Source organism: Tachysurus vachellii, chromosome 24, assembly GCF_030014155.1.
Source record: "Tachysurus vachellii isolate PV-2020 chromosome 24, HZAU_Pvac_v1, whole genome shotgun sequence".
Classification (NCBI taxonomy): domain Eukaryota; kingdom Metazoa; phylum Chordata; class Actinopteri; order Siluriformes; family Bagridae; genus Tachysurus; species Tachysurus vachellii.
Genome location: NC_083483.1, coordinates 16333615 through 16348694, shown reverse-complemented (window position 1 = coordinate 16348694; position 15080 = coordinate 16333615). Strand labels below are relative to the sequence as shown.

General features: G+C 44.2%; 1 protein-coding gene across 1 annotated transcript; it reads left to right on the top strand.

Moving 5' to 3' along the window:
• Positions 1–9808: 9808 nt before the first annotated feature.
• Positions 9809–14502, top strand: LOC132839170 (CMRF35-like molecule 1). The gene is made up of 2 exons (XM_060859994.1): positions 9809–10240; positions 13527–14502. Exons 1-2 carry the CDS (start codon positions 10201–10203, stop codon positions 13871–13873), a joined length of 387 nt encoding a protein of 128 aa, XP_060715977.1. The 5' UTR covers positions 9809–10200; the 3' UTR covers positions 13874–14502.
• The last annotated feature ends 578 nt before the right edge of the window (positions 14503–15080 follow it).

Here is a 15080-nt window from a genome sequence, read left to right as displayed (position 1 = left end):
ATCCAGACAGATCTTACATTTGTCCTTGTTTAATCTGAAATTCTTGACACATGCTCTTTCCAACACTTGTTTTAACCTGTAGTCATGCTGCTCTTTTGTTTCAGCCCATACAAGAATGTCATCAATATATGTTTCAACTCCATCAATTCCTTCAAATAACTGCTGTACCTTTTTGTGGAACACTTCCGAAGCTGAATTAATTCCAAAAGGAAGACGAAGGAAACGATAACGTCCAAATGGTGTATTAAAAGTACAAAGACGAGAGCTAGCATCATCCAGTTTAATTTGCCAAAAGCCTGAGCTTGCATCAAGCACTGAAAAATATTTAGCCTTGGGCAACTTACATGTGATCTCATCAACAGTTGGCAATTGATAATGCTCTCGCATCACTGCTGCATTGAGGTCACAAGGGTCTAAGCAAATCCGCAGACTGCCAGGCTTCTCCACAATCACAAAAGGATTCACCCATTTTGTGGGCTCTTCAACTTTCTTTATCACCTTCATTCCTTCCATTCTTTCAAGCTCAGCTTTAAGCTTTTCTCTCATGGCGACTAGTATTTTTCATGGTGGGTGTACTTTTGGAGTAACTCTTTCGTCCACTTTGATAGAATGTTCACCTTCTAAACTCATGCCTTCAAACACGTCTGCATACTCTGTGAATATGTCCAGGTTGTTAATCATCATTACTTTCTTTACAAGATTCAATTCTTCACATGTTTGAATTCCCAGCACTGGCTTGACTTCTCTGTCACAACAAATCTGACAATCAGTGGCATAGCCTTATATTTCACTGCCAGGTCACACTGACCTTTCACTGAGATTTGTTCTCCTGTGTATGTAGACATTTTCACATTTGAGTTCTTTAACATTCTTCTTTTGCCCATCTTCTCTAACAGGCTATAGAGAATGACATTTGCTTGTGCACCTGTATCAAGTTTAAAATTCACACAAGTTTTTTCTATTTCCAAATCAGTTGTCCATTCTTCTTTCAGTGATGCTTTAGTGTGCTTCAACGATTGTGCTTGTACTATTCCCACAAATAAGTCATCACATGATCCTGTGACATTTCCTGCAACAGCATGCACTTTTTTAGACCTGCACATCTTCGCAAAATGATTCATTTTGTCACAGTTTCTACATTGTTTGCCAAACGCTGGACAACTACGTGGACTTGCTTTCTCTGTCTTGGTCTTCATTTTCCACTCATTTTTGCACGACCGTTTTTGTTTTACTGCATCAATGTGTTTGCTCTCAGTCATAGTGAGCTGTGCTTTTTTTTCCTCGTGCATTTGTTGCATCTGTGCTTTCGTCGTTTCCGCTGCGATGCATATCTGCACACATTTTCCAAGAGTCGCTTCACTTTCTCTTAGAAGTCTCTCCCTTAAAGAATCCAACTCGATTCCACAGACAAGCCAGTCTCTTATAAGAGATTCCTCCAATTCTCCAAACTCACATGACTTGGCTTTTCTTCTCAACGGCGTTACATATTGACTGATTGACATTTCTCCTTGTACACACGTAAAGAACTTGTATCTCTCATATGTTATGTTCTTTTTTGGATTACAGTACATCTCAAACTGTTCCATAATTTTCACCAAGTTATATCTGTCATCATCATTTTCAAAAGTAAAAGTATTATAAACCTCAACTGCATCTTCACCCGCCACATGAAGAAAAAGGGATGATCGCACTTTTGCCGTTCTCGTGGCATAGCCACTTGCCACAGAATATAATTCATACCTTTGCCGAAATCGTCTCCAGTTTTCGGACAGGTTCCCATGACGCAAATCAAGTCCTGCGGGAGGTTTTAATCCATCCATAACGCGAATTTTAAATCCGTCTTCTTATTCTTTTACTTCCGACACCATGTTACGTGTGAGCAAATAAGACGCCAAAGAGTCGGTCGTGCTTTCAAATCACCTGGTTGCCATTTATTACTTCCCGAAGGTGCAACCGGAAACACTTATATCCACCATCATGACATACGTCACTTACAAACACTTCCGGTGATCACAATACCTATAATATCACATATCATAACACATGTATTTTATTCCCCCTACACCGCTTTATGAAAGTGTATTTTTTAACAATCAGTTAGTCAGCTAAGTTTATTGATCATGAATATATAATGTATCGTGTGCTGATGGTGTGAGTTGCCATGCTGGCCATGTTGGTCTGAAGTCAAATGATAAACTCTGGGATGAAGAGACCCTCCTGACTTTCTGAGTAGGAATTCTGAGTTGAGGGCACCACAAAGTTTTCTTTGTTTTTTCTCTGAGTTCTGAGCTTTAGTCAAACACAGCATGATGTCCTGATTGGCACACAGTGATCCTGGAATAGACTCCTGACTCACTGTGACTTTGACCAGGATGAAGCACATGTATATATCACAGTACACCTACTTTAACCAGTCAAAAGTTACTCAAATACATTGTTTTATTTTGTCTCACTGCAAATAAACATATAAAACATATGTCACTTTGGATGTGAAGAACTCGTGTCAGTATTTTAATATTTCTACTCTGTGTGTGAATTCTGTAACCACATGACTGTTATTATGAATAATGGACAAACTTCTGCTGCAACATCAGTCTTGAAATTTGATTATCTACACCAGGTGAGAAGGGAACGAGATGCTGCGTCAGTGCTGATGCTATGGGAATGCTTCTTTGACGAAGTGTCTGAAGCTCTGTGTGCACACACGCCATTTTAATGGCTCGGAAAGGACACATGACGAAGTGATTACTCGCCAGTAAGTCCATATAAGGGCATCTACGTCACACTACTCCAGCTTCTATTTGTCTGAAGGAAGTGCGAACAGACACCCGGGGCGTGGCCAGCGACGCAGCGTCTCATTCCCTTCTCAGGGAACCGGGTTACATACGTAACCTGGTGTAGTTCCCTTTTGAGAGAACTCGACGCTGCATCAGTGCTGATGCTATGGGAATGCCAATACCCACGCCGCCACGCACCGGTCGATGACTGCACCAGAGGCCGTGAGAGAGCACGAGCATACTGGGGACAGAACATCAAAGGCCTTGCAGGGGCTGGGACCCTGTAGTGGGGTCGAAGTCCAGGTCATAGAATCTGATAAAGATATGCGGAGGGGACCATCCTGCCGCAGCACAAATATCTTCAAGGGGGACACCCCTGGCCAAGGCACTGGACGATGCGAGTGGATACCCCGAGTGGAGTGAGCCCTGATGCCGAGAAATGAGGCAAGACCGCGCACCTCATAGGCCTGAGTAATGGCCTCCACTACCCAGTGCACCAGGCGCTGTTTGAAAACCGGATTACCCCTATTCCGGCACCCAAAACAGACAAAAAGGGCGGAGGAATCACGCCACCAGCTAGAGCGGTGGACATAAGTCCTCAAGGCCCTTACCGGGCAAAGCAAATGCAGCCTCTCCTATTCCACCAACTCATGGGGCGGGGGACAGTAGGCCTGCAGGATGATTGGACAACCTGCAATCCTGGGCACCTTAGGGACATATCCTGCCCTGGGGTGCAGAATAGCCTTGGACATGCCAGGGGAAAATTCTAGGCAGACGGTGGCGATCGACAAAGCCTCCAAATCACCCACTCTTTTGAGAGAGGCCAAGGCTAAAAGCAGAGCTGACTTCAGGGTCAGAAACATCTCAGAGGCTGACTCCATGGGCTCAAAGGGGACTTCCAGCAGCCGCTCCAGGACCACAGAGAGGTCCCAGAAAGGAAGGCGTGGTCTACAGGAAGGCCTCAGCCACCCGACACTATGCAGTAAGTGAGCAAGGTAGACTCGGTCGTGGTGCACACTGGCTAGGACTTGCGGGAGCAGAGCTACCGAGGAAAGGCTTTCAGGTGTACAGTGGGTCGACTCCTTGGAGGCGAACAGATCCACTTCCGCCCGGCCAAAAATCTGCCAGATTTGCTCCACCACGTGGGGGTGGAGACTCCATTCCCCGGGTCTCAGCACCTGCCTTGACAGGAAGTCTGCCTCCCGAGTTACATGCCCTGGAATGAAAACTGCCTTCAGCGAAAGAAACCTGGTCTCTGCCCAGTGCAGAATCTGCCGCACCAACCTGAACAGGGGGCGTGAACGCAGACCACTATGATGATTGATTTAGGACCTAAGACATGACAGCTCCTGAGGTGTGGGAGAAAGTGTTTCAATGCTAGAAACACAGCCCTCATCTCCAGGCAATTTATGTGCCACGAGAGATAGGGGCCCTCCCATTGACCCTGGGCAGGGCGGCCATCCAAGGCCGCTCCCCAGCCCGTAAGCAAGGCAACCGTCAAAAGAGCCCTGCGCTGGTGACACGCCCCTAGAATGGGACCCATGGCCAAGAACCAGGGTCTTTTCCACATAAGAAGGGTATGAAGGCCATGGCGCGTAACCCGTATAAACCTGAGTGGATGTCTGCAAGGATGGAAGCCCGCACCCCTGAGCCAGAGCTGGAATGGCCCCATGTGAAGCCTTGGCCTAGCCGAATAGCTTTCACTGCTGACAAAATGGAAGCCACCCGAGTGGGAGACAGATATCTTTGAGGTCGATCATCACAAACCAGTCCTCGGACCTGATCTGGGACACGATAACTCTGCGAGTGAGCATCTTGAACTTGTAAGTCTTCAGAGTACATTTCAGAGCCCACAGGTCCAAAATCGGACGCAGCCTCCCGTCCTTCTTGGGAACAACGAAATATTGGCTGTAAAAGCCCGAGTCCCACTCTGGGATGGGAACATGCTCTATGGCCACTTTCCTCAGAAGCGAGAGAACTTCCTCTCGGAGGAACACTGCCTGGTGCCAGCCCAGGATCGTGTCAACACACCCTGGAAGCGCAGAGGATGGGAGGAAAACTGGATCCTGTACCCTTTTTCTACAGTATCCAGGACCCACTGAGACACCCCTGGCAGAAGTTTCCATGCTGCCTGCTTGTCTGACAATGGTGTAAACCTTGCGCAGACCTCTTGGGTGCCCTGAAACAGCGCACTGGCAGGTGCTAACCCAGGGAGACCCGTGCAAGGAAGGGGTGCAGTCACAGGCCCTACTGCCCCCTGAAATGGCAAAAACGGTGGGGGGAGCATTCCTGAATAGGATGCTCCTAGGAGCCCCAGCCCTCGGGCATCAGGACTCCTTTGTAGACTGTTTGGCTGAGATGATGGACCTAAGGTCCCCCCTCACCAGACGGGTCTGGGCTTGGACAGGGGGGCATGGACCACCACACTAACCCTTTTAACTGCCCTGAGTGAGCTGGAAGGGGGTTGGGTGCGGCCAGATGATGGACCAGGCTGCTCCCCACGACGAGGGAGAAACTCCCGGAACGCTGACTGGCATTTCAACTCCTGAAGAAAGGACTTATCCTTATCCTTTATATCAGTTAAATTGAGCCACAGGTGCCTCTCCAGGCCTTTCAATCAGCGCAGCCATTGAAAGGCCTATGGAGCGGGCGGTCTGCTTTGTGGCACGGAGCGCAAGGTCAGTTGCTCTCTCAATCCCTTGCCGCCATCCAAGCGTCTCTTCAACTCCAGGCATCGCCCCATACACATGGCCTTCAAGCCCCATAATGGCTGAATAGTCAGACATGGCTGGAGAAAATAAACTGTTCGGCTGTGGACATCGCTCGGCCCTCCTGTTCGGCTGTGGATGTCGCTCGGCCCTCCTGTTCGGCTGTGGACGTCGCTCGGCCCTCCTGTTCGGCAGTAGACGTCGCTCGGCCCCCCTGTTCGGCTGTGGACGTCGCTTGGCCCCCTGTTCATCTGTGGACATCGCTCGGCCCCTCTGGCTGCGCCGCCGTGTGCCTTGCTCCCCCCACCTGCCTCATACAGGCTGCTCCCCACGACGAGGGAGAAACTCCCGGAACGCTGACTGGCATTTCAACTCCTGAAGAAAGGACTTATCCTTATCCTTTATATCAGTTAAATTGAGCCACAGGTGCCTCTCCAGGCCTTTCAATCAGCGCAGCCATTGAAAGGCCTATGGAGCGGGCGGTCTGCTTTGTGGCACGGAGCGCAAGGTCAGTTGCTCTCTCAATCCCTTGCCGCCATCCAAGCGTCTCTTCAACTCCAGGCATCGCCCCATACACATGGCCTTCAAGCCCCATAATGGCTGAATAGTCAGACATGGCTGGAGAAAATAAACGCGCCGAAAATGGATTTCTCCAAGACCTCGATACCTCAGCATGGAGGTCTGGAAAAAATGGCAGTTGCCTGCATGAAGGTGGCCTGCGAACTGAAGTCAGAAAGCGATCAGCCAGCTTAGAACGGACAACACTATCTTCCTCTTCAGACCAATCTAAATTGAACCTAGCCAAAGCGCGAGTCACCACCTCGAGGAGCTCCTCAAATGCCACTGATTGTGTCGACTGTTCAGAGGTGGAAAGCCCCTCCCCTCACGCATCGAGCTCCTAGGAGCCAGACGTGGAAAGCAGCATGCTCTCTTCCGGGTCAGGAGAAATCGCAGAAACCAAAACCAAACGAACAGAGTCAGGGGACAGGGCAAGAGAAAGGGAAACACCCATCTCTTGCTCTGCCTCCGCTAACTCAACCTGCAAACCCCATGAACCCCATGCGCCTCGGCAGACGCAGGACCCAAACCACGAGGTGCAGCTGAAGCTGAAAATATAGCCAGGTGGGATCGGAGAATGCGCAGAGGGAATCCCTTACAATGCACACAGTAGGCTCCCTCAAGAGCTGACCGGCCATGCTCCTCTCCCAAACAAACAACGCAAAGAGAATGCGCATCGTTCCCCATGATAAAGCGGGGGCACGAATGCATGCATCTCTTAAAATGCTTGGACTGTAACATATTTGCCTAGCTTTCCCTAAAATATATATTTTTTCTCTCCCTGCACTTGACAGACAAACAACACATATACACAGAGCGCTTCCTGAAGACAAAGAAAGCTGGAGCAGTGTGACGTAGATACCCTTATATGAACTTTCTGGTGAGTAATCACTTCATCATGTGTCCTTTAAAAGCAATTAAAATGGTGTGTGTGGACACAGAGCTTCAGACACAAATTCCTCAAAGAAGCATTCCCATAGCGTAAGCATTCACGCAGCGTCGAGTTCCCTAGAAAGGGAATCACACTTTCTGTAAGGACTTCTGCTTGGATATTCTCTGCCAGAACATTAGAGTGCGTTCTGGCAGTGTCTTGTAATAATCACCTGGTTGTAATTGGTTTTATTATTATGTGTATTTATTTCCTCCGTATTGCGTTTAGCTTTGCGGGGTCCTCATTTTATGTCGGCTTCTGTGTTTCGCTTCCTGTTTCCTGTATTTATTTTTTGTGTTTTGTTAATAAAATCTCTGTTTTTATGTTGTTAGCCCTGCATTTGGGTCTTTTTGTCTGTGAAGACACCCCCATTCTGTGACAGAAATAAATAAACATAATAATTAAACCAATTACAATCAAGTGAGTATTACAAGACACGTGACAGAAAACACACTGCCAGAACGTCCCCTATTGTTCCGGCAAATAATGTCCATGTCCTGACACTTTCATACACTCATCGTTTCTCTCACACAAGTAAGAGACAGTAAGTAATCCATAAATACATTTAACATAAGTTTGAATAGTTTTATTTCATATTTAAAGTATGAGCTACATTAACATGGGAAAAATATATATATAAAAATAATGTAATTCAACACTGAACATTTCTATTCCAGTTAATGTTAAGGAGCACAGGAAAACATATTATATTATATATATTATAATAAGAGTGTGTTCTTATTCTTTCATGCTCTGAAAGTAGCTGTCAATGTAAACCCACAGTTGTAGCATAAGGAAGAAGGAAATTTTTTTATAGTATAGGATATCATTCAGTCATGAAGCTGAATATTTATATTAATAAAATATTTAATAATATTTCGACTGTGGACGTCGCTCGGCCCTCCTGTTCAGCTGTGGACGTCGCTCGGCCCTCCTGTTCGGCTGTGGACATCGCTCGGCCCTCCTGTTCGGCTGTGGATGTCGCTCGGCCCTCCTGTTCGGCTGTGGACGTCGCTCGGCCCTCCTGTTCGGCAGTAGACGTCGCTCGGCCCCCCTGTTCGGCTGTGGACGTCGCTTGGCCCCCTGTTCGTCTGTGGACATCGCTCGGCCCCTCTGGCTGCGCCGCCGTGTGCCTTGCTCCCCCCACCTGCCTCACCGTGTACTTTGCTCCCCCCACGTGCCTCACCGTGTGCCTTGCTCCACCCACCTGCCCCACCGGGTGCTTTGCTCCCCCCACGTGCCTCACCGTGTGCCTTGCTCCACCCACCTGCCTCGCCGTGTGCCTTGTTCCCCACTCCCGGACCCGTCGGAACTGTCAGGACGGATTGGCACGTCGGGAGCCACACCTCGAAGGGGGGGTACTGTCAGGACTCTGCCCGGACTTTGGCCATGTGCCTTTTGTTTATGTTCTGTGTTCATGTATCTGCCCCGCCCTTGTCTTTTCCTCCCCGCCTCTGCACACCTGTCCCTTATGTCTGATTAATTATTTGTACTATTTAGTTGAGCCACGTTGCCTTGTGCAGCGCGGAATCCTCTGTAGTCTATGTCTGCCGTTGTCTTTGTCCGCTGTTGTCTTTTGTTGTTGTTGTCCTGTCTTGAGTCCGTGTTCCTGTTCAGTGTTTTTGTCAATAAATCCCCGTTTCTGTTAAGCTGTCCTGCATTTGGGTCCGTTTTTACCCCCGTGCCCGTGACAGAGGGTGTGTGATTGCATCCTGCAATGTGTTGCTACTCCATCCAGAGTGTCTCCTGCCTTGTGCCTGGGGATAAGCTGCAGGTTCCCCATCGCCCTGTGTAGGACAATAGGGATAGAAAATGGATGGAAGGTTTTTTAATGTTAATGAATTAATATCTGATGATGAATACGTATTGAACTCTGGTGTTTTTTTTTTTTTTTTTGCAATTTTGCCAGCAGTTTGTTATAAAACTGTTTATATTGTGATGCATGCATTGTAAAATTGTCTTTAGGTATCATGATATTATCTCAATCACTCACTCATCTTCTACCGCTTATCCAAACTACCTCGGGTCACGGGGAGCCTGTGCCTATCTCAGGCGTCATCGGGCATCAAGGCAGGATACACCCTGGACGGAGTGCCAACCCATCGCAGGGCACACACACTCTCATTCACTCACGCAATCACACACTACGGACAATTTTCCAGAGATGCCAATCAACCTACCATGCATGTCTTTGGCCCGGGGGAGGAAACCGGAGTACCCGGAGGAAACCCCCGAGGCATGGGGAGAACATGCAAACTCCACACACACAAGGCGGAGGCGGGAATCTACCCCCCAACCCTAGAGGTGTGAGGCAAACGTGCTAACCACTAAGCCACCGTGCCCCCATCATGATATTATATTGAGTATATATTGTGCAGTAGGGAGGTTTTCAGGAGGTCTTTGTTACAGGTGTCAGGGAAGTGTTTTACAGTCACTATACAGGAAGTGACACATCACCCATGTAGTGTATGAGTATGTTGAGTGGTGGTTAGTACATCTACTAATATGCTAATTAATGAGGTAAAGTGTTTGACATACAGCTTACAAGAACAGCTTCACTCTTAAGTAGTCTGATAGAAGTGACAGAAGGCCTCGACTGCCCTACAAAGAACATGATTTGTGAGGCTCTTGTACTTGAGCAGAGTTTTGATCCACATGGTGATGTCATTGTATTGCAGAAGATCTCAGAAAACAAACAAAAACATTACTGTCTGTTCCTTCAGTTCACATAATGTCAAGGTCTTCACTTTATGATCATCACAAGCCATCATGGGCGTTAATCTTCAACAAGGATGCATTGATTTTTGAAGGTCAAGGCTTTGCTTTATTCACTGGAGCACATCTAGTTTCAGACTGGAACATTTTACAAACTCTTATATAGTCAAACTCTCTACAGACTGAGAGGAAAAACAAAGAAGTGACATCACAGTTACGTTGCAGTACACAACTCCACTGGTCATTAGTTTAGTATCAGAAACATGTTTTCTGTTCTTTTGTTTCTGTTACATTGACAGCAGCTGTTGTAACAAAGACACTCAACACTTCACACACACTTCCTGAGTGGTTTTCTGTCAGCAGTTTAAAAGTGGAAGTGGACATGATGTTGCTTTCTACTCACGCCACACAAAATGACACCCAGTCACAGAGACAAGGACAGTGCTGGAGTGTCGTATAACTAATATTTTAGTATTTATTATTTTCTGAAGTTTCTGAGTCTGGATTTAGAATGAAGATCCTCCTCATCTTCATCTTCTTCCTGACAGCAGGTAAGTAAAAGCACTTCACATTAATCTTCATTGTAAGTGTAACATTAAAGAATTGGACATTTAGAACAGACCTTGTATTCATGGGCTCCTGTGTTTACTGTAGTGAAGTTCAGGGCTGCTGAGACTTTGTGTTTAGCTTCAAAAGCACACAGAGGAGCTTCACTTCACTTAGTGCATGAAGACAAGTACATGTTTAAGTGACCATGTGACCATGACACAAGTGAACATGATCTCTGTTTATTTACAGTACAGTGTAAAATTGAAGAGTTGTTCTAACACTAGTCCTTAACTACATGTCACATGTTTAAAGATCAGGGCTGATGTTTTATCAGAGCGGTTGACCTGCAACCTCATCTCTCTTCTTCCTGTTAATCAACACAAAATGTGGCTTTAATATCTTTATCAAGTAAAGTAGATATCAGATGTCTGACATTAGGAGTGGGTGATATAGCCTCAAAATTATATCTTGATATTTCAAGAATATTTGCAATAATGATATTTATGATAGTATAGAAAAAAAATATGGTACAACATTTATTAGCTGGCTGGCAGCAGCATTTATTAGTGCAAACAAAATGAAGGGCATTTTCAATCCAATGAGCCATCATTGATGACAGATTACCTAAAGTGTGAATCTATTGTCATAAAGTGGAAGCACCAGCATTATTGTGCAATAGTAGTGACACTAGTTTACACTAGTTTAACAGTAATTAAAGTAATTTAACCTAGTAACTTATCAGGAGCCTGCACAATATTGTCACGGAATCAGAATCAGAATCAGAAAGATCTTTATTGCCAGACATGTTTTCGCATGAGAGGAATTTGTTTTAGTGTCAGAAGCTCCACAGTGTAATAAAATTGACCTAAAATTTTAAGTACAAATGTAAACAAACAGCAGCAATGCAAACAAACCTTCACAATGTAAAACACTTACTGCCTTAAAAATAAAATAAAAATGTTATCAAAACTTAAGTAACAGTTAAATAAAATGAGGTAGAATATCAGTGATGAAACCGTTGCATTGCCTCTAATTCTTTGTGCAAACATAAAATGGAAGTCAGGTTAGAATGTCAGTGCTGGAACTGTACAAGTAAACACTAACTAGCCGTCCATGTGGCAGACCCATCACCAGCATATTCACTGATGTTACATTAAGAGCTGATCTTTGATAAGTTACTATATTCCTGCCAGTGCTGAATAGCCTCTAGGAGGCACCGCTGGTGGCAAGGATGCAGAAGTATTTCTTGGCTAAACGTCTGATCCGAGGAAAGTTCACCTCGTGCGTCTTCCATATAAGGGGATCAGTGTCACTGTCTGCTGGTGGGCAGTTCAAGTAGCTGTAATTCAGCTGTGATGTTCTCTATCTCAGACACGGCTGTCTTCTCTGTTGCTCTGAGGAAAATAAATCCATTGATGACAGTGTAACCCATACGTTGGATTCACATTAAAGAAAAGGGAGGAAAATATCTACTAGGTCTGAGATCACCAAACACTTAAAATAATTTATCTTGATGTCTGGAGTCCCAGGTTTGTGGTCTCACACCAAAAAAAAATGTATAAGAATTGTGTGTCTGCACTTATATGTAATCTAGTCTATTTAGTATAACGGCTTGAATAAAAGGCACCAAAACAGAAATTAACCTGAGTAAATAATGTATTTACTAAATTTCTTCTACTTTTAAATTATATTGCAGGTTTATGTAAGTTTCTTGTTTTGTTCGAATTAAGCAAATTTTTAAATGGAGCACAATTTACCCATTTAACAATAAGAGATATTATTTAACAATTCCAATAACAACAAAAAAAAATAGAAATATCCCAACAGTCCACTGGCAAATGTATAAATTCCCAATTGAGGTAACGGTGAAGAAAACAAACTGTAGTTACAGTCCTGTGGGGGTGCAGTCCATCCAGATAAATTCCAGAGTAACACGTCCTTATCGACCCGAATCCAAATTAATCACACCGCGATGAAACAGTCCCAGCTCACAGAACACACGTTGTAAACCTAACGCAATGAAACAGTTCAGACATGTATTTTGACAGAGATTCGCGAGGATGGATAAAGTTGAGCAGCCTCCAAAAACATGCAGCGCGGATCTTTCACCACTGCTGGCGCACAAGTGACATCAGCAACGCTCGACTCAACTTCTCTAACATTTCACACCCAAAAAAATATACACACATATATTTAAATATACATGTAGTTTACATGACTAAACATGTTATGCATTAGATAAAAAAAGAAAAAAATTATGTATATAAATGCAAATAATAAACACTTCTTAATTGTAAGTATGATAAATAGTGACAGATTTATTGGATCTATCAATTCAATTATTCGAGTAGGTTACAATAGCGTAGCGGCTAATTTGTCAAGGCATATCGCTGGCATAATTTGTGCTCTATCGATGTTCAGTTGAGTCATTTGTTTACTTTTGGGCCGCACATCACCATCTGTATCACTAGTATCTCCTCCTCACGTACCTCCATAGCCTGGTTCTACTCAACGCTGTGTTGTTGCATCAAGTGGTGAAAAAATAGTTCACAGTAACAGTTTTCTTGCATTTTTTACAAAAAATTGTGCTTTGTTGGAGGTCTAACCTTTTGTAACCAAACCTCCATATTATTAAAGTAGCTCCTTTTTCGTTTCTAAATCTTCATCATCGGAGGCTGAGATGCTGCTCTTGCTATTAGGTGTTGTTGCTGTGCATGCAAGGGAACAGAAATGTGCTATACATCATCATGTCACAGCCTTCAATATATAATTGATATCACGAGATGACACATTTTTATCATGTTAAAAATTACACCGTGTTGTCATGGACGGTATGATATGGCACACCCCTTAGTGCATGAAGACAAGTACATGTTTAAGTGACCACGTGACCACGACACAAGTGAACATGATCTCTGTTTATTTACAGTGTAAAATTGAAGAGTTGTTCTAACACTAGTCCTTAACTACATGTCACATGTTTAAAGATCAGGGCTGATGTTTTATCAGAGCGGTCGACCTGCAACCTCATCTCTCTTCTTCCTGTTAATCAACACAAAATGTGGCGTTAATATCTTTATCAAGTAAAGTAGATATCAGATGTCTGACATGTTTGATTTAGATTATTAAGATGAGAGTTTGGTGTTTATAACATGTGTATTATACGTGTAATAATAAGTGTATATGATATTCTAACACCCACGTATCTCTTGTGTACCTTCCTCTTCTCTTACACTGATGCACCATCTTCCTGGATCATATTTCATTCCACTGTATATTATTCTCCAGATGGTACTGATGCTGTAACTATAGTAACTGGATACAGAGGAGGATCAGTTCAGATTAAATGTTACTATGAATCTGGATATGAAGATAACACCAAATATCTCTGCAGAGGTGAATGTTCCTATGTGGGGAATAAAGACATTCCTGTTAAATCTGGATCTCCTGCTGAAGACCCCAGAGTTTCTCTGTATGATAACAAAACAGCCCGAGTCTTCACCGTCAACATCACTGATCTGAGACCTGAGGATGGAGGCACTTACTGGTGTGCGATAGAGCGGACATTGAAAGATATTTACACAGAGATTCTACTGCAGGTTAAAACAGGGGAGTGTTACACAGAGAATAAATAAATCTCACACATTATTTCACTGATTATTAAATATTGTTATTGAGGCAGATTATGTGCAGTTTGTCCCAAAAATCTCCATACAGAGAGGAAACTAACACTTTAGTATTATTTATTCAAAAGTCTTTTACACACACACTCACACACACACATACACACACACACACACACACACAGACACAACACACACAAATACACGCACACACACACACATGCACACTCACACACACACTCACACACACACACACTCTCTCTCACACACTCACGTGCACACACTCACACATACACACACACACACTCACACTCACGTGCACACACTCACACACACTCACACACACTTACTTTTGCACTCCTGCACACACACTCACGCACACACACTCACACACACACTCACACACGCACACACACACTGACATACTCACACACGCTCAAACACACACACACACACACACACACACACACGTTCATTATGGTAGAGAGTTGAATCTGTGTGAAATGACAATGTTTTGTAAATGAAGTTAAATGTATTAAAAGTCTTCATTTCCTCTTGTGGAGACTTTTGTGATGTTCTGTACAATAGACCTGATTTAATAAGAGTGTAAACTCCGAGTGATAAATGGACTGTTTCCTTTCTTCCAGTTGATCCCACCATCAGTTCTGTCTCACACACCACACACTTCACTCCAACCCATGGGGACACGACACATTCAGTTACAGGTATAAACCTTTTTACCTGACTTCTTCTTCACATTTCTCTCACATCATTAAATCTGTCTCTTTTTTATTTCAGATAAGTTACTAACTTATACTCTCCACAAAACCCCCATCACTCCCTCATCTCAGGGTATGTAGAATATCTACCATGTTATTTTAAACCTGCTGCTCTGCCCTGTGCTTTAACAACTGACAGGAAGTAACTGTAGACCCATTACCATGTTTTCATTTCCTTTTAACCATCAACATCACAGCACCTTCTAATGATGAACATGTCACAGAATACACACATTACAGACAGAATACACACATTACAGACAGAATACACACATTATAGACAGAATACACACATTACAGACAGAATACACACATTACAGACAGAATACACACATTACAGCCAGAATACACACATTATAGACAGAATACACACATTACAGACATAATACACACATTACAGACAGAATACACACATTACAGACAGAATACACACATTACAG

Coding starts and splice junctions, on each gene's coding strand:
- LOC132839170 (XM_060859994.1), top strand. CDS start 10,201: ATGAAGATCCTCCTCATCTTCATCTTCTTCCTGACAGCAG. Junction 10,241..13,526: donor CATCTTCTTCCTGACAGCAG/GTAAGTAAAAGC, acceptor ATTATTCTCCAG/ATGGTACTGATGCTGTAACT.